The sequence below is a fragment of the Molothrus aeneus genome, chromosome 1 (assembly GCF_037042795.1).
Source record: "Molothrus aeneus isolate 106 chromosome 1, BPBGC_Maene_1.0, whole genome shotgun sequence".
Lineage (NCBI taxonomy): Eukaryota > Metazoa > Chordata > Aves > Passeriformes > Icteridae > Molothrus > Molothrus aeneus.
The window spans coordinates 82,266,023-82,289,637 of NC_089646.1; the positions used below are offsets into that span (position 1 = coordinate 82,266,023).

The 23,615-nt window shown below is 41.0% G+C and overlaps 1 protein-coding gene across 1 annotated transcript in view; it reads right to left on the minus strand.

Moving 5' to 3' along the window:
• The window catches only part of ADCY2 (adenylate cyclase 2), a 209,345-nt gene extending 186,367 nt beyond the window's left edge, over positions 1-22,978 (minus strand). Inside the window, exons 1-2 of the mRNA XM_066559969.1 lie at positions 22,721-22,978; positions 2,446-2,643 (exon numbers count right to left, since the gene is read on the minus strand). Of these exons, the coding sequence (XP_066416066.1) occupies positions 2,446-2,643; positions 22,721-22,948 (426 nt within the window). The 5' untranslated portion in view covers positions 22,949-22,978. The remainder of the gene's footprint in view (positions 1-2,445; positions 2,644-22,720) is intronic.
• Positions 22,979-23,615: the final 637 nt, after the last annotated feature.

Genomic DNA, 23,615 nt, shown 5'->3' on the forward strand with positions numbered 1-23,615 from the left:
ATATATATAAACATGAAGTAAATTAATATAAAGCACTTGTTCAGTAAGTAACTATGCCTGAACTGACTCTTTCCTTTTCATCATTTTCTAATTAGTTAATGTTGACAGAGATATATTTGAAACCTAACTAATTTAAATTTTACATCATGTCTCCTTTCTTTCATAAAAAGAATAAAAGAATCAAAAAACCACTTCAATATGCCAAGTAAAATGGTTTAAAGGTTCACAAAATATGAAATTTCAACAAAGAACCTGTCGACGGCCATCGAGGAAGGATTTTTCAAATTTGGTTTCACATACAGGAGATAACACCAGCTATGGACCTACAGATTCTCAGTGCAGAGCAAACAAAACACCAGCATCACAGGAATACAAAGCAGTATTTTACTGCTCACAGCTCTTTTTCAAATGTTTGAAAACTTCAAACCTTCACTCAGTCTTTTGAGTAAGGTGTCAAATTCCCAGAAAGATTCCCGTATTTCCACAGTTTACTGTTAACTGACACTAGGCAAAAGTACTCCTATACAAAAGCAGTTCAAAAAAGTGCACTGCTATTCAAAGGAGAAAAAAAAAAAAGCAGCTTTGGGGAAATGAAGGATTCTGCTACAAGGAGCCACACCACCTTGGACTCTCAGCAGTGGCCAGGGGCTATTCTCCCACCAGATGCCAAAGACATCTGCCGCAGGTCCCAGCATTTTGGAAAAGCCCTGCCTGCTCTCAGCTGGAGCCCACAAAGGACTCGGCAAGGTGGCTGCCCAGAGCTGGCTGCTGCTGGCAGAGCAAGAGAAGCAGCTCCATCCCAAATATCCTTTTCTCCAAGCAGCTCTTGCACGCAAAGCAAAGAGAAGACTGAATATCAGAGGAGTTGTGTCCTGGCAACCTACAGGAAGACAATGCCAATTCCCAGAGCTCTACAGTCCTTCCTCCATCACAGGGCCAGACACATGCTGTGGGAATGCCTGTATTTTTCCTAAGAGGAAAGCAAGGCAGGACAAATCATCACGGGCTAAACACAACCCTGGGACTGAGACATCAGTATCCCTCTTAGATATCTTTCAGTCCATGTGCTTTTGAAAATCATTATCCTAGCTTTCAAATACCAAAACTAAATTTAGTATCATTTTCAATGAATAAATAATATGACTAACTAAATATTTACATCTAAGATTGAAAGTCTGAAATATTCTAGCACAACATGACACAAATGCCAGTGAAAGCAAATGAAAAAAGTAAGACCTCGTGAATTACCTAGATGAGATATCACAAAGACAGAAGTACTCCCAGGGTGAAATCCATATCTAAAGAAAAGTATTTCATGTTCTCATGTTTTTATTACATGCAAGTGTGACCTGGTTTGGTAGTTTAAACTATTGAAAAGATATAAAACCTAAAAAACCCCAAACCAGGTAGGAGGTTTCTTAGAAAATTAATCCCAGAACCTTCCAAGAAAATGAAAATATAAAGTCACCCACAAAGGAAAGGGCTCCAAAATATTACCAGCATGCACCAGTAATTTTAAAAATTTATATTGATATTTATAAATTTATATTTAAGAGTTTAAAGGAACTACTTAAAGTTCAGTATTTGCCCAAGTCTTTGCAAAATCTGAATAAAAAGTCAGAGAATGTATTCCAAGTCTGTCTCAAGTACCTAGAGGGCCTTCTGGAGAGGGTAACACAATTTAAAGGCTAAACTCATAGAATCAGCATGAAATCTTCAGAAGACATATTTATATGTTTAAAAGACTTTTTCCATCCTTTGAAGAGTTATAAAAATATTATATGAGCCACATTCCCATGTAGAGCTGTTTGGAGAAAAGAAAATAATGTGACAGAACTCAGAAGAATCGATCAGCCGCAGTGCTGGATATTGCACATCATTTATTGATGTTTCAAAAGTGCTGCTATTAGGCTGCAATTATACTTTGCTTTTTCTTCATTACAAAATTTAAAAAATGTGATGGGTACTTCACTTCTTCTCTACTCATCCATTTCTCTAGACAAGTAAGGAGACTCCCAGTCCTTTTTCTCATGCGTTGCTAGAGAACACCTTGTAGACCACAGAAAGCCTACACTGAGACCTCAAACATTTTAAACTGGAAAAGAGCAATAAGCAGTGTTGAACAAAACTAGCATTTCTACTATGTTAACTGGTCACTAGAATCAAATATTCTCTCTACAAAGAAGCTGGTGATTGGAATCAAGTACTCATCCTTAAAAGAGCTTAAAAATATAACAGCAAAATCCTTCTAGTATTTCCTAGTATTTTAATTATGCACACCTCTGGTATTTATAAAGCAGATTGAGGGAGTCTCAGCATGCAACCACTTAGTCACAAAAACATTTTGTAAGATGTCCCACAAAAACAAACGTGAACGCTTTTGTATAGAAGGGTTCTTGGAAATGTACCCAATGGAAGTAAAATTAGTAATAATGACAGTCTTACCTGGTCCCAGGGACAGATGATTCCTCCAAAACACATAAAGAGATATCCCATGGCAACAAGACATACCCAGACCACCAGAGAAAATATACGAAGCAGCTTCTTAAAGACAGGTTCTACGCAGACAAGGATAAATATAGCAAAAAAAATTGCTAGGGCTGTTGGAACAGTTATTAAAAATGCCACATGGTCTTCAACTTCCTGAAAACAGAGGAAAATAAAAAGGAAGTTAAAAACAAATGTAATTAAAGACATGAATAACATACTCTAAACTTATTGTACATGGAGACGGCAGAAAGACACAACTGGGTATCTAAAGTTAGTTAAATTCAAAATAGACTTTCTTTCATGGTAAGAAGCTGTTTTATGGAGCATCAACCTTTTAACTACTGTAATTACTAACCACAATAGCACAACACTTCTTTTATCTACTTTGAGTTGCAGCAGGCTGTGAGAAGTCTGTGCAGCATGAGGGGGGCCGAGTTGGAAAGCTGGTTCCAAGCTCAGTCTGCAGTGGACCCACAGCCCATGGCCAATCATCCAACAATGCCACTGCTGGCACACACAGAACAGAGAGGAGCAAAATGCAGAAGAACAGAAGCTTGCAAGAGCATCAATCTACAGGAGAAAGAAACTTCCCCTGATGCCTGACATGCCCCTGCAGAACCTCTTCTCTGCTCTGCAGACTGAAAAGACGCACCCCATCAAGAGAGGTGCTGGAGCTGAAGCAGGCAGCCCCATCTGCTCTGTCAGGGCCAATGCAACCACGGGAAGGTGATAGTGACAGCAGCAGGGACCCTGCTGTGAGAGGCACGGAGGTCTGCCTCTGACACACCCTGAGAGCTGTGCTGCTTACTGGGGGCTCACAGCAGAGATGTCACCAAGACACTCCCAAGCCTCACAGAGCCCACTCCTGCCCACTGCCCTTGTAGCTTCACAAGGGCACCAGTGACACAGCCAGGAGCAGTCTGAGCAATACCAAGATGGATTGCAGAGGGTGATGGCACTCTGGAATGCAAGTTGTTTTTTCACCAATCCTCACAAAATGAAAGTTCCCAGGGGAACAGAACCTCAATTCATGCCACTCCAAGTTTGATGCCAATATCAGAAAGAGATGCTCTGAGTCTGAAAGGGGATTGCAAGTGTGCAGAAAAAGGAATTCCAGCCACTCTAGCCAGTATGTTGGCTTTGGGGGCATGGGCAGTAAACAAGAGATGTGCACCTAGGACCTTGTCACACAGATGTGGTGGGATGGTTCCTACGATGATAGTGTTGGAAGGGAAGGATACTGGCTCTTCAGGAAGGAGAGGGGAGGGGACACAAGGAGGGGTGTGTCCTCTACGTCAATGACCAGTAAGAATGCATGGAGCATCCCCTGACGGGTGATGGATGAGGAGCTGAGGGGTTTATAGGTTGGGTTAAAGGAAAGCAGAGAGCAGGTTAAAGGGAGAGCAACATTACAGTGGGGGTCTGCTACAGATCCTCCAAACAGGAAGATTGAGAAGATGAGACCCTTTCTAGACAGGAACAGCCTTGTGTTCATAAGTCTTGGTCCTCATGAGGAACTTCAGCCACCCCAACACCTGCTGAAGGGGCAACAAAGCAGGGCATGAGCAACCCAGGAGGTTCCTGGAATGCACTGATGATAATTCCCTTCTCCAAGTGATACAAGACAGGTTGGGTGGGGCTTTGAGCAGCCTTTTTTCATGGAAGGTAAAGTGCACCTAGTGCACTTAGTGCAAGAAGGTTGGCAGTAGGTGATCTTCAAGGTCCCTTCTAACCCAAAGCACTCTATGATTTAATACTATTTGAAGCAAGTTGAGAAAACTGTAAATCACCCTGAACAATGCAGCTGTCAAAATGCCTCACAAATCAACTACGTCCACAGCTCTATAAAAGCCTTTTTCACAGTGATAGTTGAAAGGTACTACATGTTTTGATTCTCCTTAAAGTATTTATCTGGAAGTAAAGACTCTAGATTACATATATACATTTTCTCCTAGCAACTGCTTACTTTGAAATGTACAAACAACATCCAGAGCAAGGACTATAATATAATGTGAAGTAAGATTCAGAATATTCAATATTTAAATTTATATACAGAGCTTACTTGGAAGCTACTACACTAACATCTCTAAATGATCTAATGATGGGTGCATTAAAAGAAAATAAATATTAGATTTTCTATTGCTGTACATGCTCAAAAGTACACCTGGTTGAAATACAACAGCACTATATCAAAGTACAGTCACAGGATCTTTAGTCATTCCCCAGCTGTTATGAATTCTAACAGCCTCATTTACAGCAACAAGGATTCCCCAAAAGCACGCTCCAAATGCTACTGCTGCAACAGTAACCACAGACTTTATGCAGAAAAGCCTCAGATTCATTTTTCATGGTGAAATCTTCAAGAGAATCTGAAAGTACTTATTTGACGATTTTTAAGACATCTAAGCACAAAGTAACATTTCTTTTTCTCTTATTTGTAGTTGCTTCCTTAGTGCCCTATTAAATCTTGTTTATTGATAGGTTTTCAACATAAATACATACATAACTTAAAAGTATCTGAATATGACTTTTTTTCCTTTCTTATGTATAAAAGATTTGCTTTAATTAAATAAAAACTAAAAATTTACAAATAAATCTGTAAATTTTAAAAATTTACCTTTACATACAAATTTTAAATTTTTAAATTTTATTTTGTAAATTTCCAAGTTCTAAATTTGTAAAATTTACAAATAAATTTGTAAATTTACAAACATTTACAAATACCATAAGCAGGTGGGGTGGTTTCTTCCGTTTTGTTTGGGTTTTTTATCCAGATCTAGTAAATTTTACAGCTTGATATCTAGAGACACTTGCTGTAAAAATCTAGTGCCCTTTGCTGTTCCCATTTCTTCATTTTCCTTGCAGCTCTGCCCGCGTGTGCACTGCAGACTGGGACACCCAGCTGGCTCCCAGCTCCAGCTGAGGAGCACCCACCACCCTGGCAAGCTGAAACCAAGGGAAATGCCACAATATACCCTGCCCTGCCTGGCAAAAGTCAGCTCATCTTTCAACTCTTCTTATTTTTAATTCCCTTTTAAATTTATCAAGTCATACATTTAAGCAATTTTATTGCAACACGGACAGTCACGGTATAAGCAAAAGAAGTGTCAGGAAATTGTACGTGGTGATGCTAACTCTGAAATGCAAATGCTAAGCTTCCAAATATCAAATACACACACAAAGGCTTTGAAGCTCTTGGGTAGTCAAACTGAAAACAAAATTATGGCCTTAAATTTAGGCATAGGGGTAAGTAACTGCAAGAGTATAGAGCTGCACAGTAAGAGTAAGAATATAAAATCTACCTACTAGTAGGAAAAACTACTGATTTATTTATCTAAATGTTGTGATTTTTAATCAAGCCCATCTCAGACACTTGTTTCAGTTAATTGATTTAGTAAGTGGCACAACCAATGTCAGCTCAGTTAACACCAAAAGCATTTAACTTCAACCAGGTGGGATTGCCAAACTCTTGTTGCAAGCAACAAGTGTCACAGGCAACAGGACAACATCAACTTCCTTGCACCATCTGTCACACAGCCCAAGTCACAGCACCAAAGGAAACCACAAATTCCTGAAGTAAGCCCAGACTGGAAAACCACATATTTAAATGATGGAAAATTAGCATTTCAGCAATAAGGATCCTGCTACAAGCATATTAGTAAGAAAATCCAGATGCATTTCAACTCCGTGTTTCTCCACACCAGTAAAAAAGTAATAAAACTGCTGTAATTTCTGGGAGGATTTGGCTTCATAACAGATCAACAATGTTTAGATGTCTGTTTAGAGCACACGTATGCTCATGCAGCTACATATATTTATATGTATTCTATAATTAGATCAATCCAACAAAATGCTTGTTCCAAATCAACAGCTTCTCAATTTCCTTTTTTAATGCATACACTGATCTCAGCACATAGCTGAACTATTTTGATCACTAAATCTAAAATTTTACTTCTGCTTTCTCTCCTTCTGTGGTTGCCTACTACACAAATTTCCATTTTGATTGAAATGTATGCAAAGAAAAAAAAAATAGACCACACAGTATCAGCTCCTGAGCACAGGTGACCTCCCTGAGCTGATACAGGGAAACATCATTCTGCTGTCACAAGCTGCTTGTATCACAACCACACCCTGAACAAATTCTGAAGTAAAATTTAAATTTAAAGATTGAATAGTGTACACGTTAGGCAATTTATAAAATATATGATAAAATAAAACTTTATAATAATTTGTATCCTTTACAGAAAGCCTCAATGTGTACAGGTGGATTTTCACAATTCTGCCTTTAAAATACAAGCTAATGTCAGCTCAAGCAAAGCAGGGCCTGTAAGGCAGAGGTTTATTTTGGAAACTACATTGAACAATATTTTTCTGTTACTTCAGAGGAACTAAATCTCTATAGAATTGTAACTTTAGGAGCAGGACATTTAGAACTTGCAGCCTCCCGATCAATTTTTGCAATTATCAGTGTATTTAGCAAGTTGGGTGTGGCAGAATCCTAAAGGTTAGCTGTTCTGTAACCTTAACCACTTCCCAAAGAGGTAGGGGAGAAGAAAAAAAAACAAACCCAAACACTTTGTTGTTGGTTTTTTTCCTGCTAGTCTCAGAAATTAAAATACACCAGAGGTAATGGAATTAAAGTATCAGCATGACACTTTTGAACGTAATGGCTAAGCCTGCAATAGATGGATCTTACCTGACAGTTCTGTCTCCCTGAGTGTCTTCTGTCTTGCTGGCTTTTAATTACTGAAGAAATTAAAAAGTCTACTGTTAGAAATTTTTCAACCCCCACAAATTCTTCCAAAGTGTGATAATCTTGTTATCGCCAGTAAAATCCAAAGTCACTTTCAATCATCTTTGCAAAACCTACAACCTTCTCTCAATCTACATCCTGATCTTTCCCAGATAATGTCATGCCCTCAGTTTAATTTTAAACAGCAAAGCTGCTGTAGAGCACTTCACTGTTATATATAAAACCATAGTCAGATGAAACAATCCATAAAAATGAACAACTAAGCAGTCAAAATGCCAGTTTTAGCATAAAATCTTTTCACATGGTCCCTCATTCTTTTGACACTTTTTCTTTACTCTTTTTGTTTAATGGGATTCACCAGTAGTCTATATACAGCGGACTCCTTCTGGGATCTGAAATTTCACATGCTTTGAATTAACTTAAACCATTTACTACATTAAACTCCGACTAAAATCCCTTTTTGCTGAGATCAATGAAACACACTCTAAATGTAAATATAAAACCAAATGATTAATGTTCTTCAGACATTGATTTACTTTTTTGTTTCATACATCTATTCAATTTTCAGTATCTTTAATTTCATGCATTTTCAAAAATGTTGAGTGTTAGAAGAAATGTTACAGGGCTCAAGGATTACCAGTTGGCTGACCTCTCAATCAAACATCTTCCATTAACAGGACTGACTGAAAGAATCTGTTGTCTCTGCAGCAAAAACTGCCCATTTTCCTGTAAAATTTTTTCCAGGACTTGAGACAATGATTTTCAGAAGACATAATCTTCCTTCTCTTTGTAAAATTGGACAGCATTTAAATTCTCTAATTCTCTAAAAAATATTTCTCTACAATATCTGCAAAATTCTTCTGGCTACTTGTGGCCCTTCTCCTATGGTTTTATATTTCAGTGAATTTGCTTACGGCTGACTGCACTGTGTGCCATCAGCTAGACAGCTGGAAAAAATCTCCATTTTATTAAGAGGTGCCGTGCCCTGCTCCTGGCCAAGTAGCTGTACAGTTTCATCTAGGATTTCATCATTTAGGACATCAACTGAAAAGTTTTTGCCAGCAGTCCAAGCTTTCTTTTCCATCAATTCCATTAGTATTACTATTCCATCTCCACTTCAGAACCTGTGCCGTGTCTTTAAGGCCAGATGCTATTTCCAATACCACACGATGTTTTCTGGATCCACAACTCAGAAAGACTCCTCTGCCTTTTGTGCCCAGCATTTATCTTTCATAACATAAAATTTCGCTTCTTATTCTTGCTTAGCTGCCTGCCACATAAGAAGGTTTCTTATGTGGGGTTTTTTGGGGTTTTATGTTTGTTTGTTTGTTTTTGTGTTTGTCTTTGTTGTTGTATTTTTTTTAATCTTACATTGAGTTTTGTGCAGTGTATTCAAGGACATTAGCAGAAAATTAACAGACCTGTATATTTTAATCAAACTGTCTTGAAGTTTGTGTCAATGAAGCTTTTTATTTTCACTAAGGCCCTATGCAACTGCATGTCTGAATTTTTCTTCTCTTTGATTCAATGCTCCCCATCTGGCTTAGCCGATCAATGATAACAGCATCAGTCCCAAAACCAGTTGTTTCATGATGTCTGTTGTCTTGAGAAATTCAGTTCTGGCTATTAATGAGTCTGATGTGCAGTCTACACTTGCTGTTAGCGCACAGAGATCTCTGACTCCACACCAGATGAATGTCAGCCCAGCCATTTGCACATCACATGGACCATGTGGCATTACAGCTGCCCCGCTGCTGTGTGATGTTGTATGCAACCATGAGAAACAGTTCTGCATCCATGGCCCCACTTTACACCTTTCTGTATTCACTAGTATATGGGAACATAATTGGAGCAGCAAGATTTCATCCAAACCCTTCACATGACATTCTGGCCACCTGAAGCATTTCCCCAGGCTTGAAAGCCATGAACCATGTGTGCTGCAAATGTGTTCCCCATAAGAGAAGAGTACAGTTTTGCAACAGTGCAGCCCTTCTGCTGCAATCCAACAAGAGCTGTTCTCTGGCATTACAGGCAATGTCCCTGTGAGCACACAGGACTACCAGTGACAATACAGTGACCAACCCTGCACATCTTGTAAACACCCATCTGACCACACGCATGCCTGACTACCAAGCCAAGCACTTTTGGCCAGTGGTTTGTTTTTTTTTTTTTTTTAGTAAGTCCAGTCACATATAGATATTATTAATCTTCTCAATCAGTCAGTAGAAAATGATAGCATCCAGATTTTTCCAAGTTTGCCTGATAGCTACAAGTGAACCTCGCCTGCTTCGGTGTTGTAGCAATGATTATCAGGAACACAAAGTCATACCAGAGATCAGACTTCTCTGCTTAATGCAAAAAACATCAGACCCCACAGAGGCTTTGGAAAGGCTCGTTGGAGGTGCCGTGGATGCTGTGCAGATAACAGTTACATAAGAAGTTGGAAGAAAACTTCTGGAGATAAAATATTTGTTGCTAGTGAAGAAGCAGAGAACAGTTGTAGCACTCCCAGAAATGATAAAAAAAAAAAACTAACCAAAAAACCAAAACAAACAAACAAACAAAATCCAAAACAAAAACACAAACAAACAAAAAACCAAAACAAACCAAAAAACCCCAAAAAACCAAAAAAAACAACCCAAGTGGTTGGCAAGCAAAAGTTCAATAAGCAGCTAAGAAAATGTACTCAAAAGGGATATCAAAGAAACCAGGATGTTTGGGAAATAGGGATCTTTTCTCTAGAAGGCAACTGAGCTTAACAAAGAAAAGATAAGAATGAGTTTTCTGGCACTTCCAGCATCATGGGAAAACATTCAAATTAAATGTTATATATTGATTGTTACAGAAACAGAGTACATGGTTTAAGAGAAGCAGTAATGTCAAGGAGACCAGTGAGTCTCAACTAAAGGACAGAAGTTGATTAAACTCAGCTAAGAAGGTTTCAGCAAAGGAAAGGCAGAACAGACTCTCTTTTTAAAATCTGGCAGAGCAATATGACACCATATGAAAGGATACACTTTTCTCTACAAGCCTAGGAAGTTAGATGGAAGAACAAAAATGCCTGTTGTTGAAGCATTATTTACACAATAGTCTTCCTGAAAACTTGGTGTAAAAAATCATCAGCAGAATAATGAAGAAGTAGGAAAAGACTGAAAGCCATACTGTTCACCAGGGACTGAAGAAAGGCCTGTATTAACAGTCTAAGAGAATTAAGAAATAGTATAAAGTGGCTATGAACCAAAAAAAAGAGACTGAACAGCAAAGCCTCATAAAAATAAATGACGTGGAGGACTAGTTATCATGCAGATATAAGGAAGGCTGTCAAAGAAGAAAACACAGCAGATCAAGGGATACTTTAGTGACTCCCAGATGGACTTGCTAAGCATCCCAACAGCAGATGGAAGCTGAGACCACAGTCTGTGTCTCATGCACTGCTGAAAAACAAAACAAACAGACAAACCCGCCCACACAAAGAAAGACAAAACAATCTGGACATCAGTCTGGTCTCAAGAAATGGCAAGAACCTGGTCCACAAAATATTGCTATTGAGGGGCTTCTTTATAACAATGACAAAGCTTGTTAAGAAAACAAATGAAAAACAAAACCTAAACACTAAAATTGAAAGGGGGAGCTATAAGCTTACAGATTAAAATCTTTGTAGGTAGCCTGAAGACACTATAAAACTCAGAGGCATAGGGCAAAAGCTAATCAATTCCCCTAAACAACTTGAGAAAGACCAAAATAGTACCAGAATGTCTCAACATCCAAGTAAGGAAGCTTCTAAAATTTATCTTCTGTAGAGGAAAAAAAACAAACACAAAAAACAACACAACAACCTGAAAGGGGATAATAAAAAAAGATTTAATATAAAGGCTTAATTAATATAAAGACTCAGTAATGCAGGCCAAGAAAAGAACTTGCTTGAGAAATTATTTTTAAGAGTATACAAATAAATAGTGAATTCTTTTTAAAATATAATCAGGAGTCATGGCATCTTGCTAAAGAACTTCCAAACAAACAGATTAGGCAGGTATTAAAAAGAACAACTAGAGAAGAACAGACTGTAGCAGAAGGCATTTTGGTTGTTTTTGGTTTTGTTTTATTTTTTTATCTGCGCTCATTGTGGGATAATTCTCATTCCAAAATAATCTATGCAGGAGGAATAAATCACAAAGTCTATTTCTAATTGAAGCATTAGTGTAAGGCATTACAGACAAAAGCAAAAACATGGAACATAAATAAAAAAATCACCACAAGCAGTCAGGATTCACCAGAAAGGGCCAATAAGACTCAAAGAAGAAAGAGCTAAAACTGTAATGGTGGACCTGTAGTAGCATGTAACCTGCACCCCAAAGTTCCCCAGTATCCAAAGACAGGCATGTGATGTAATGCCAGTCTCTCCTGGGATCCCTCTCAAAGACAAAGGGAAGTCCCAGCGTGTCTGGCATCTACCAGGAAAAATTGTAACAAACAAAGGTACCAAAGTCCTCAGGAATCTTATGGCATATGTTCAAAATATCCATAAACAGTTTGGAAAAGGGCTGAACAGCAGTCTGGCAAAGATGAGGGTCAGCTATGAAGAAACACAAAAGGATCTCATAAGAGTCACTACAGAGCAAGAAAATGGCAGATGAATTTCAGCAGAGATGTGTGTGCAGAGATGCACCTCAGACAGAGCAATCCTAACTTTATACACATGACAACAAGCTCTTGGCTGGCTACTAATACTTAAGAGATATTTGGTGTTTATCATAGCTAGACCCATGAAAACATCACTTAGATGCTCACCAGCAGTCAAAAAACAACCCGAAATGTAGAACACAGGAAAATAGAATAGAGAAGAGAGAAGAGAGAACATCACAATGCCACTTCAATGCATGATGAACACCATAATTCTGGTCCAATCAACATTTCCAAATGAATGAAAAGGAAGAAAAGATAGTTTTCAAGAATAGTCAAAGCTGCAACACAGTGGCTAGATTCTGAAAGAGTAACACTTGGTTTTAAGGTTTCTCTTCTCTGCATGGACTGAGCACAACTGTTCTTTAATCCAGCTCTTCTCATGTTTAAAAGTAGAGTCCAACTCAGCCAAAAGGAACAACCTCCACTGGAGCTATCTGCCTGCAAAGGTGTAGTAGCCAGAACTCCATGAGCTCCTGACCATTCCTACTCTATCACATGCCATGGAATAGAGAACAGACACCTATCCCTTCCAAAAACGTAATTAGTAGAACCAGGATGTGTGGGCCTGTATATTTCATATTTAAAAATATGCCCCGTGCAAACACCATGCACTCAACTTGAACAGTGCGGGTTTTTTTACACATCCTCATTTGCCACATCAGCAGTTTTCTCTCCCTTGGTATATTTTTCATCAATTTGTGTCCTCTCCTCTGGTTAACCACATGGCAGATAAAATCTGCCAGTGCATACAACTATGTTTTTAATAAGCTGGGGTTCAGAGGGCCCAGGAACAGGGTCTGGGAATATGAACAGGACTGCCATGCCTTTCGGTCATCCAGCAGCATCTCAACCTTCCCTTAGGCCGGCAATTATCAAAAGCTTTACTTTAAAACATGTAAGAGCATAAGAAAAGCAGGATGGTCAAACCCAATTACTAGTGGCTACAACACTCAGCTGGGTGCACTTGTAAAATTGTCCTACTCAATGGCAGTAGCTGGCAGCCACAGAAGATAAACCATGTCCCAGAGAGCAAGGACAGTTAATTACATCATGCTCCCTGAAGTGTCCCCTTCAGAAGAGGGGGGATTCAGCAAGCAGAAAAGTGAGCAAAAATCTGTACTTTGATGAAACTAGTTATTTCAGGCTCCAGAGGTAATTGGAACCTACTAATGTAATTTATTAATTTTTAATGTAAATATAGTGATCAAAATATCTTTCTTGCATACTTTATTCTACATGCATTGGTTCTGACTTCCTCTTAAAAAAAATGGTGGGTTAATAAGTCAGTTTAGCTTGCTTTTCAGATATTCTCAAAATCCTTCCTTATATTACAAAAATACTTTTAAAGAAACTCTCCAATAAATGCAACTACTATTTATACAAATCACAATATATGGAAGATAAATTGAGTAAAACACTTAGGAAGAACATATATTTTTTAGTTAAATATACTCAAAACATGTCATTGAAAAAGCTCCATCAGCTAAACATTATGGATAATACAATACTTCACAAGACTCAAAGACATATTTTTCAGATTAACTGCACTGCAACATGCATTAAAAGTGAAATTATGGCCTTTCTTGTACCCATATAGATTCATGGAAGTCTGAAATACTCATTTAGATTTGCAGAAGTCAGAAGTACTCATCTGACTCTTGGAGCTGTTTAATACTGACAGTTACATATTTTGGCTGTCATTTTTAAATCAAAGCTAAAAGGTGGCTTTCCCTCACCATTTTCCTCCTGACATAATAACTTGAGAATCTGTCTGTAATCAAGAAAAAGTGTCAAGATGCAACTCACTTAAAAGTAAGAATGATAAAATTTGAACCAGAGAGCACATGAGCTTCAGCACACAAGGAAACTGCTCATTTTAAGGGTCTGTTTAACGAAGAAAAAGGTAGACTTAGGCTCCTCTCTCTAATGGGTCTTTTTTAAAAATACATTTTGCAAAAATATTCCTAAGATTTAATGAAGAGGCATAATAGGGTAGCATGAAAAACAGGTTTAATATTGAAAGGCACTAATGTCATTTTGTAATTACTTCTGAAGTGTTTCCTAAGGTTGTGCAATTACATACTAAACAGCGTTATTAGTATTGCAACAATGTTCTTAAAGTTTATTCCCCTAAGGATGCTTTCCACACTCTCATATGTCTCTCAGTTCAACTGACTTCAAACCTAAGATATTTCTTATTTCATTTCTGACTCCATGACCAGGACCACATTCTGCAATGGCTATTATTTCTATTATGATAAAATTTCAAATAAAAGTTGCAAACATGTTAACTTACATTTAAAATACAACTGCCAAATAACATCTCAGGGGTAAAACTTCAGACTAAATCATAATAGAGCAAACCAGATTCTGCAAATACAGGCATTTTTGTCTGTATTTGCCGACAAAATGTGCCAGGGCTTTTTCATAAGTACTGTTACCCTATTTCATTAAAGCACAGGTAAGAAAATAATAAAAATCAAAGAGAGCAAAACCAATCTGGTAAATTGTTTTATTGTTAAACAGATTTCACATTACTTGAAGCAACTTTAGAAAATCCCACCACCTATCAGTCAGGTTTAAAAATTCCCAGAGCCCACTTGTGCAGAAAACAAGCCCCAGTGAGAGCCTATGGCCATTTTTTGGCATGAGTTAACAGAGATCCCCAGTGGGGTTTACAGGACAAGCTACTGGTCTGGACAAGCTCCCCGTCCATGTCCTCCTAGGTCTTGACCAGACTAGACAGTTCTCACACCACTGTGCTGCTACAAAGGACCATCACAGTACCTGCAGCAAGGAAAGACAATCCACCCACCTGCCAAGGTATATGAAGCAACTCGAGTGATTTATGAGGAGCAGCTGAAGGAACTGGAGTTGTCTAGCCTGGAGAAAAAACTGTTCAGTGGGGACCTTAATATTTCCTACAATTACCTGAAAGGCAGAGCAAGGTGGGACTTGGTCTCTTTCACCCAATAACAAAAAATAGGAAAAGAGAAAACGGCCTCAAATTGCACCAGGGGAGGTTTAGATTGCCTATAAGGAAAAATCTCTTCACCAAAAGGGTGAACAGGCTACCCAGGGAAGTGCTGAAGTCATCATTCCTGGAGGTATTTAAAACACATGTAGATGTGTCACTTAGGGACATGGCTTAATGGTGGACCTGGCAGTGCTGGATTAATGACTGGATTTGATGACTTTAAGGATCCTTTCCAACCTAAACAATTCTATAGGAACAGAAGCACTACCAAGCAGGTGCTGAGCCAAGGTAAAAGAGCATCTGTTTTCCTAACACTTCTCTCAGAGGAAGTAAAGTGTCCAAGTCCTCAGCCTGAAATCAGTGTTGCTGGAAAAGGAGCTGGGGGGAATCAAGCCTTCCTAGGATTTTCCTGCCAGACTGACCAAAGTACTAGCAAATTGGAGAAAAGCATATGGAAATTTTACCTGGAATTGAAGGACAGCAATCCCATTAATCCAGTCTGTGAGCAGATCCCCAGTGCCAACCATAGAATTTAAGGTCTTTAGAAGGTCCCACAGCACACAATTCAGCTGTGGGAGGCAGGTGGAAAAAAGTAAGTTCTAACTACTTTTGCAAACCTTACTGAGCAGCTCTGAGAAGCTATTTGGGAAACAGAGAGGTGGGCTAGAGTACCTCTCATCCCAGCTGGTCTCTGGGATATGCAACCAGAGGCCATGGCTCCTGCAGTCTGGAGCACACCTTCCAGGTAAGAAAACCTTCAAAACTAGAACCATGGATGGTGAAAGAAGAAAATGTTCAGACTAACATGTCATCATTTGTGGTTATTTCCTCTGCCTCTCCCAGACACAAGCCTGAAACAGTGTCACACCAGAAACAGCAAGGGGCTTTTATATCATATATGCACCACTAAAAACAAGAGTTCTGTTTAGAGAAGAGATAAAGAAAATGTTTCTATACAGGTTGGTAAAACAGACAACTGGGAGAGTAAGTGTAGACACAGCCTCACACTCCTCCGTAGAGATGGTCCCTTCAATTTTCAGCATCACCTGAATCAGGGTCAGTGTCTGAAGGTTGTTTATTCAAGATGTAAAAAGAAAATATATGGAAAAGAAAATGTATTGAGCCGTTTTGAGTTTTAGGTTTTTTCAACAGGTTTGATGCTCAAAGAAAAAAAAGCCAGGAAAAAAAGGGCAGAACTGTGCCAATTCACTTATTTTTGGATCCAGATCCCCCAAAACAGAAGTTTAATCTGTTGGTATCTTCTCATCATCACATATCAATGTGGCTTGAGCTGATTCAATTCTTTTTGAAATATGCAGAAGCTACTATGGCATCACATAATTATTTGGGATCACAGCTCAACTGTAACTGGGGAGGTAGGCACAGAATCAAACACTACAGGTGCTCAGCTACACTTTGCTCCCCAGCATATCCAGCTGCTCAAGAGATTTGCAGAACACACCTATCTGTGTGAAGTGTCCATCAGTTTGGATCATGCATGGAGCAGCCTGGAAGGCTCCAGTGACCACTATTGTTATAACAAGAAGTTTTATTCATCACAGTGTAAACGCAGGGACCATGATCTCTGGCTAAGGTCCTTAATCTAGAAGAGCCCTTGAAGGCTCAAAGAAACATATTCACTATTTTGTAGGAGCCAACAAATTGGTTGGATATATCTGTCTGCAACAAGGAACTTGAAACCAATTTATAAAAATTTAAGGAAGATAGGCAGGCAGGTATTGACAAGTCCTTGGCAGATCCACTATGAAGTTGCCAGTACAGGATTTGTGAATCCACACACCTGGCTTGAGGCTGATAAAGACAGCAGACAACCAGAGCCGAATCCATCATCTGTCTTATTCCCATTGCACATCAGTAAACAGCTCTAGTCAGAATGTTATTTATCATGTCTGTCAGCTGTAGTAATGATTAGCAGTTGTGGATCCACCATTTTGAGTCACAATTTGTGGCATTAAATATGTTTTCTATTGCCAAGGTATTCATAAAACTTCAATTTATTAAGATTACAATTAAAGGCTAAGCATTTTTCCAATATTGCCATATTCATAGTTTTATCCAATTCTTGTTCAGAATTTAGGTTTTTCAATCTGAAAGATGAAACAGAGGCATGCAAAGTGAAGTTGCCACCAGCACCTCATTAACTTGATGGCTCTGTTTCCAGACTTGTTAGGGACTGGCACATGAGACAAGCTCTTAGCAGCAATAAAAGTAACCACAGACGTAGAGTGTCATCAGCGAATGAAAGAAGGAGCAGCCCAGACTGATGCAGCACTGAGGACTGAAACCAGACAGAAAGCCAGGCAATTCTTGCTTCAGACAGGAAGATACAGCAACCTTTCCTGCCTGACTAAAGAGATAATACTGCCTTTAAAAAGTCCCTCTCAGAGAACATCAGAAGGAACATCTGGCAGGGATAGCAATATCCTAAGATTGTATCAAGTAACCAGCAACTATAGCTAGAAGAATATACTGCTATATGATGTCTAGAGATAAGAAAAAAAGAATTAGAAACATGGGGTTTCCTCATGGAACATTTTAATTGGGGACTTGAAAGCAGAACTGTACAGTCAATTATAACTGGAACTGTGGAAAGAAAAGGCATTGTAAATACAATGATGTTTATTTTGAATTCCTTCTCACGTTGGTAGTAGCAGTAGTATGGTAGAAAGAGTTTAAGGGGAGGTAGGATACCACCTGAGCACAACAACCATAGCATCAAGCATGCAAAAAATCTCTGCTTGTCTTTCAATTAGTGAGGATTTTCTTACTTCATTACTTTTCTTGTGATTTAGCTTTCTTCTTGGGGGAATGAATATATTGGAGTTTGAAAACACTGTTAACAGATGCTTTGGCTTACTTTCAGTCTGCAAGGATTCCAAGGAACATTTTCAGACCTTGGGTATTCTTGGGCTTTGGGAAAATAGTTGGTGCTCTCAAACTAAAAAAAAAGCTGTAAATTACATAGGGTTGATCTCAAAAGATATCCTAAAATTGAGAATACAAATGGTCTTATAGTATGCCTGTATTATTCCATGCAATTAGGTTATAACAGAGCATCTCAAGAATACAGATACAAAATCACATTGTCAGTGTGGTGACCTTTTGGTGTGGATGGATGAATTTTTCAGAGGCAAACTGATGAGATGAGAACATTACCAGAGGTACACATCAGATGCTTTTAGAGAATGATGAAACAGGGTAAAACTACTCTTTCCACATGGACCTAGAAGACTTTTCCCTCTTCATTTCAAGATGAGATTCTGATCATGGAAATCTGGAAGGGCTTGGATGATGTCCAGCTTTTACCAGAAACAGCAAGAATTTATTTCAGGAAAAACACCAATTAGAGGGAAGAAATGGCACGCCTCAGTTCAAACCCCAAGAGGCTTACAGGACTCTCCTGATATTCTCCTTGCACAGAAACAGTTCTCTGCCAACCAGGTTGGCAGCCAGAAAGTTTTCACATACTCCTTCAGAATGAGGCAACTACTTCTTCCATGCAGGATCAGCTGATAGTAAGTTCAGTCAGTCTGATGCCAGAAAACCAACTCCTGCAGAATGTACATCTGCCATGCTGCAGGTACATCCATCTAGTTAATTGTATTCCCTCCTTAAGAATCACTGACTATGCCCCTTTTTGCTACAGAAGGTATTTGGGTATGTCAGTGAAATAGATGTGCAGCCAACTTTTAGTTTCTTGAATTTATAAATCCATAAAAAGGTTCACGAATCTAAACTGAGCCAACCAGGATGATCCTGAGCTTTTCAGGAACTTCAAAGTGGCTGAGGGGGCAACCAATACCTCTGCTCCACAGCCAGCCCTAAGGTGGCTGACCCAGAACCATCTCAGAGTGTTTTAGAAGAGGGAAGGCAACACCATGCCACGTTGCAGGAGCACTTTTTGCCCAACACATGCCCCACTTGATTGAGGACACCCTGAAGAAACATGCACTGACACACCAGAGCCTACACACCAGCAATCGCATCTTAAGAGCTTTACAAGGTCACACATGGCAGCCTGAATTCAGGAGGGAGATAAGGGCTGCAGCTAATGTTAACACCACACAGCAGGCTTACAGGTCCTGAGCAAGGGGAACAGGCCAGCCTAAAAGAAAACATGTCTATCTGGGAGCAGACTGGTGAACCATTAAGTTTTCAGAAAAGGAACAGAAAGAAGATCCCAACAGGTTTAAATCTTCCCCCACTTCCAACACAAGTGCCAAAAGATTTTGATATCCCTGAAGTGTAGGTTCTTTTTGAATCCTTTATCTATGGAGTAGGCACTCTTTAAGTCTAGAAAAATGCACGGATAAAGGAAAGTTATGGCCTTCCAATAAATTGTGCAATTTGGGCATCACCCTTATCTTCAGGGCTTTTGTTTAATCATGTAAGAAATTAATCACAATTTCAGATATTTCAGATACTCTCATATTTCACACTATGAATTTAAAAATGGCTCTTTTTTTCAATCTCCTGCAAACTGTAGTTATAAGAGACATGCTCCTGCCAGAGACAAAACTGTTCTAGACACCACTAAAAATGGCCATAAGCTTTTAGTACTACAAAGGGAGAGATGGGCAAATAATGAGTTTTTCATACATATTACACTCAAAGAACAACACAATAGTCAGAGAGAAAATGAAGCTGACCTCTGGCATTTTCAAGTCCTGAAAGGCTTTCGCAGGTTTGGGAAAATAATTTACTCTCTATCGATTAAAGCAGCAGCTAAACATGGATGACTGATCGCATTTTGCCAGCTTGCAGTTCACGCCAGGTAGAGAAATACAGAGGATACTCTGACACAGGAAATTCAAAGTTGATACTATCACTACATTATTTAAAATTACAAGCTGTGAATGGTCATCATTCAAGCTGACTCAAGTTTTATATCTAGTGTTTGAGGAGACAGAGTGCTTAATTCCAAAGGTCAAAATCACAATAGTTCTCTGAAACAAAAGCAAAATCTCCCAAGAAACCTCTCGCAGTAATAATAGCAGTACATTGTCTGAAAGAAAAGTAATCTGATTTCCAGGCACACTTTGTAAGTAATCTTGTTTACTGTAATTTTGTAAGAGCTTTCATAAATTTTTCAGCTGAAATCAGAAAGGCTATAGCTTGTATTCTGACAGGTTGAAAGAGCTGAGTAAGTAAAATACATCCCCTGTGTGTCTGGCTTTGTTTGGGAACACTTAAGAATACTTTGCCACATGAAAAAACACAAAAAAAGGCAACTCAGACACCACAGTGATATATTTTAACAACCAAATAAAACATTAAAATAGAAGGAATACATCCTCTCACTTCCACTGGTTTTCAGTTTTTTTTAAAGACAGTCTAGAACACGAAAATGGTTCCCACTTCATGAATATCCACCCTAACAATGTCCAATTCCACGTTCCATGTTCTAAGCTGTTCTATGAAGCACAAGCAAGAAATCCAAACTGAGTGTTATAGTGAGTCATTCTGGAGTTTTTTCTCCACAACAGGCTTAAGTAATTTTTTTTTCAGTGAAATCTTAACTGCTTTGTACAAAATCTAAAGGAAACAACTGTTAAGAAATATTTCCCTTAACTTTAGATGCATAGCACAGATCTGCACAGAATCATCCCACTTCACTTCCACTGGGCCTTCTCTACAGAATTAGGTCTTCTGTCAAAAAAATCACACCTGTACAAGTTGTGCAAGATGAAAGATAAGGATAGTTATACCAGATTTTGTGGCTCAGATACTCCTAACCCCACGTCCCTTGTATATCACCAGGCACAAAAAAATGACTAGAAGTCCACCGCTGTATAAAATGTGTATCCTGCATTCAGAAGCAGGAGAAACAGATCTAAACCTTCAGGAATACTTTAATCACAAATGCAACCAGAAACTAGACTATAATAAAACGCTTTTAGGTGAAATTCTGGGCAGAGTTCCAAAGGATTTTGTCCAGCATCCTGGAAGTCCATATAGGCAAGCTTTCTCTCTGCCTGAAGTTACTTTCATCTGTTGACTGGAAACTTGGATGAAGCCCACCTCTTTCTCCACTCACCCATCCAGTTGTTAGCTACAGGAAGATAAAGGCTCAGGAAAATGGTTTTAAAAGCTTTTTTTTCCCTCTTCCGGTATGTCTGGAATTCCAAATGCAGACTGAACTATTAAAGTCACTCTTTCTGAAGAAGTAACGCCTGGCAAGATTCAGCCAGCTCAAAGTTTTGTTTCCATAACTTTCAGCAGTCCTTCCATCTGAGTCCAGTTTTATGTCACATTCATTACTGCGAATGATCTACCTCAAGAGATGAAATTACCAAAATAACCACATGCAACTTGTAAACAAACTGCAGACCATACCAACACTGAAAAGTACAAAATTTGGTACTAAGTACTGTCAAGCCCGAATCCTGCCACCTTGACTGTGGGCAAGTACAGTGTACATATCCACAGTTAGCTCTGCCCGACAGACTTCCAATTCCACTTTCCAACAGTCCCTTCAGCCCTGCTGGACAAGCACCCACACTAACATACTAGAAGGAGGTAAGTGGTCAAACCTGCATTTTGCACACAGAGCTCCAAAATTTAAACCTTTGGACATTAAACAACTGAATTATGAAGCATCACCATTACTAGCCTCACTTTTTCAACTGTTTTCTATTTAGTAGGAATGGTTGAACAAAAAGCTTAAAATACAGCTAATACAGACACCAAAAGGAAATAAACCACAGATCGACTCAAAGCTTAGCTAATCCTGCAGGCAGCTCCTGCATGTTTTAAGACAAAAGTTTGGTCAAGAAAGCAGGATAAGCAAACACTAGCTGCAGTGCCTCTAGGAGAATCCATTAGATTATACCGACCTGCTCATCCTTGCCTTTAGAGATAACTAGCTCTATTCAGTAAACATTCAGCTTTCCAGAAAAGATCCTTTTTTTTTTTTTTTTTTAAGGGAGGGGAAGAAGAGTCTGAGACCACACAAATACCCATTTACTTCAGAAGTATACAGTAACGCCAACAGCCTGCCTCTAACCATTAACAGCAGGAAAACTCCGTAAAGGACCAAGAATTTTACTGCCCTCTGCAGCTTTTCCTCTGCAAGGGCAAAACGCCACCCATTTCAGGGGAGATAAACTGATACCGACTGTCACCTGCTGCTGTGGTGAGGCTTTCCTAAAGCCTGGAAACCCCACACTGAGCACGCAGAAAAGACATCGGACCAACCAAACTTCAACTTACTTAAAACCGAAGGCTGCGCTGTACCAAAAGCTTTCTTGAGAAAATGGGTCAAACGCTAGAAAATGATCTCATAGGGGATGGAGGGGGCTAGCACAAGGAGAGGCACAGCCCTTGCTTACTTACACTAAAAATATTACTTCAGATACAGGTACCGACCGCATTTTTGCGCGGCGATTAAAACCCTGACACTACAAAGGCCACCACGGCCAAGCCGCCAGCTGGAAGAGAGCGGAGCCAAGGAATTAAGTGAATTAAACTCGATGCGCTTGTTGACTCAGTTTTCGCTCCATCAGCCGCGCGGCCGCTGCTCCAGCGTCGCCTCTAAATATCGGGCAGCAAAGTTCGGGCGGGGGCTCCCCGGGCCCCGCCGCCACCTCGGCGCCTCCCGCCACCAACTTTCCGCCGCAGGAGCCGCAGCACCGGCTCTCGGCCGCCCCGTCCCGTCCCGCCCCGTCCGCCTCGGTTGCGAGCGCCGGGTACGGCGATGCCAGGGGGCGACCGGAGCGGGGATGCCGGGCGGCGGCAGCGGGATGCCCGGGAACCCGGGGATGCAGCGGGTCCCGGACCGAGAGGGCGTCTCTTACCAGCCCGGAGGCGAAGAAGACGGCGAGCAGAGCCAGGCAGGCGCCCATCACGATGAGGAGCAGGAAGACGATGAGCGGGTGCTGCTGGCTCATGCAGTAGTAGGACTCGTAGAGCCAGTCCCGGGAGCGGGACTGTTCGCCGCTCGCCCCGCAGCCGCCGCCCGCCTGCTCTGCCCGCTCTAGCAGGTAGCGGCGTCTCCTCCTCATCATCATCGCTTCTTGCCACATCGGGCAGAGCCCGCGCAAGTCCCTCAGAGCCGCCGCCGCCGCCGCCGCTGCCGCAGGAGGCAGCCGGGGAGTGGAGCGGGGCGCGCTCCCGCGCGGGAGGCGGAGAGGAGGAGCCGCGGCGGCGGCGGCGGCGGCATGGGCACGGAGCGCCGGGATGCCGCGGCCGCCGCGCAGCCCGCCCGGGGCTTGGTGCGCCTCCGGAAGGCGCCACCCCGCACGCACATGCCTTGCCCGGCTCCCCCGGAGGCGGGGGCGGCCGCCGCGCTCCTCCTCGCCGGGGAGGGCAGCGGGCGCCCGCCCAGAGTAAGCGCCCCGGGGCGGCGGCGGCGGCAGCGGGAGGTGCCTTCGCGGGCGACCGTGGAAGCAGCCACTGCCCCGCGCCCCTCCGCAGCAGCGCCGGGAGATGGCACCGGGGTCGCGCCACCTGCCCCGGCCTCCGCCTGCGTGGGGCCGGGAGCCCTCGCCGCCCGAAGGGGCGCGGTGCCGCCGCAGGTGCCGCTCCCGACGGCAGCCGTGGGGCGGAGAGCGCGGCGTGTGCCGCTCCCGACCCGCCCCCGGCGGCCCCGGCCCTGCCTGGATCCCGCGGGGACGCCGCTGCCTTCCCCAGGGTGGGTGGCAGCACCTCCCGGCGCCGCAGGGAGAGACATTTGGAGATTGCTTTGGAATT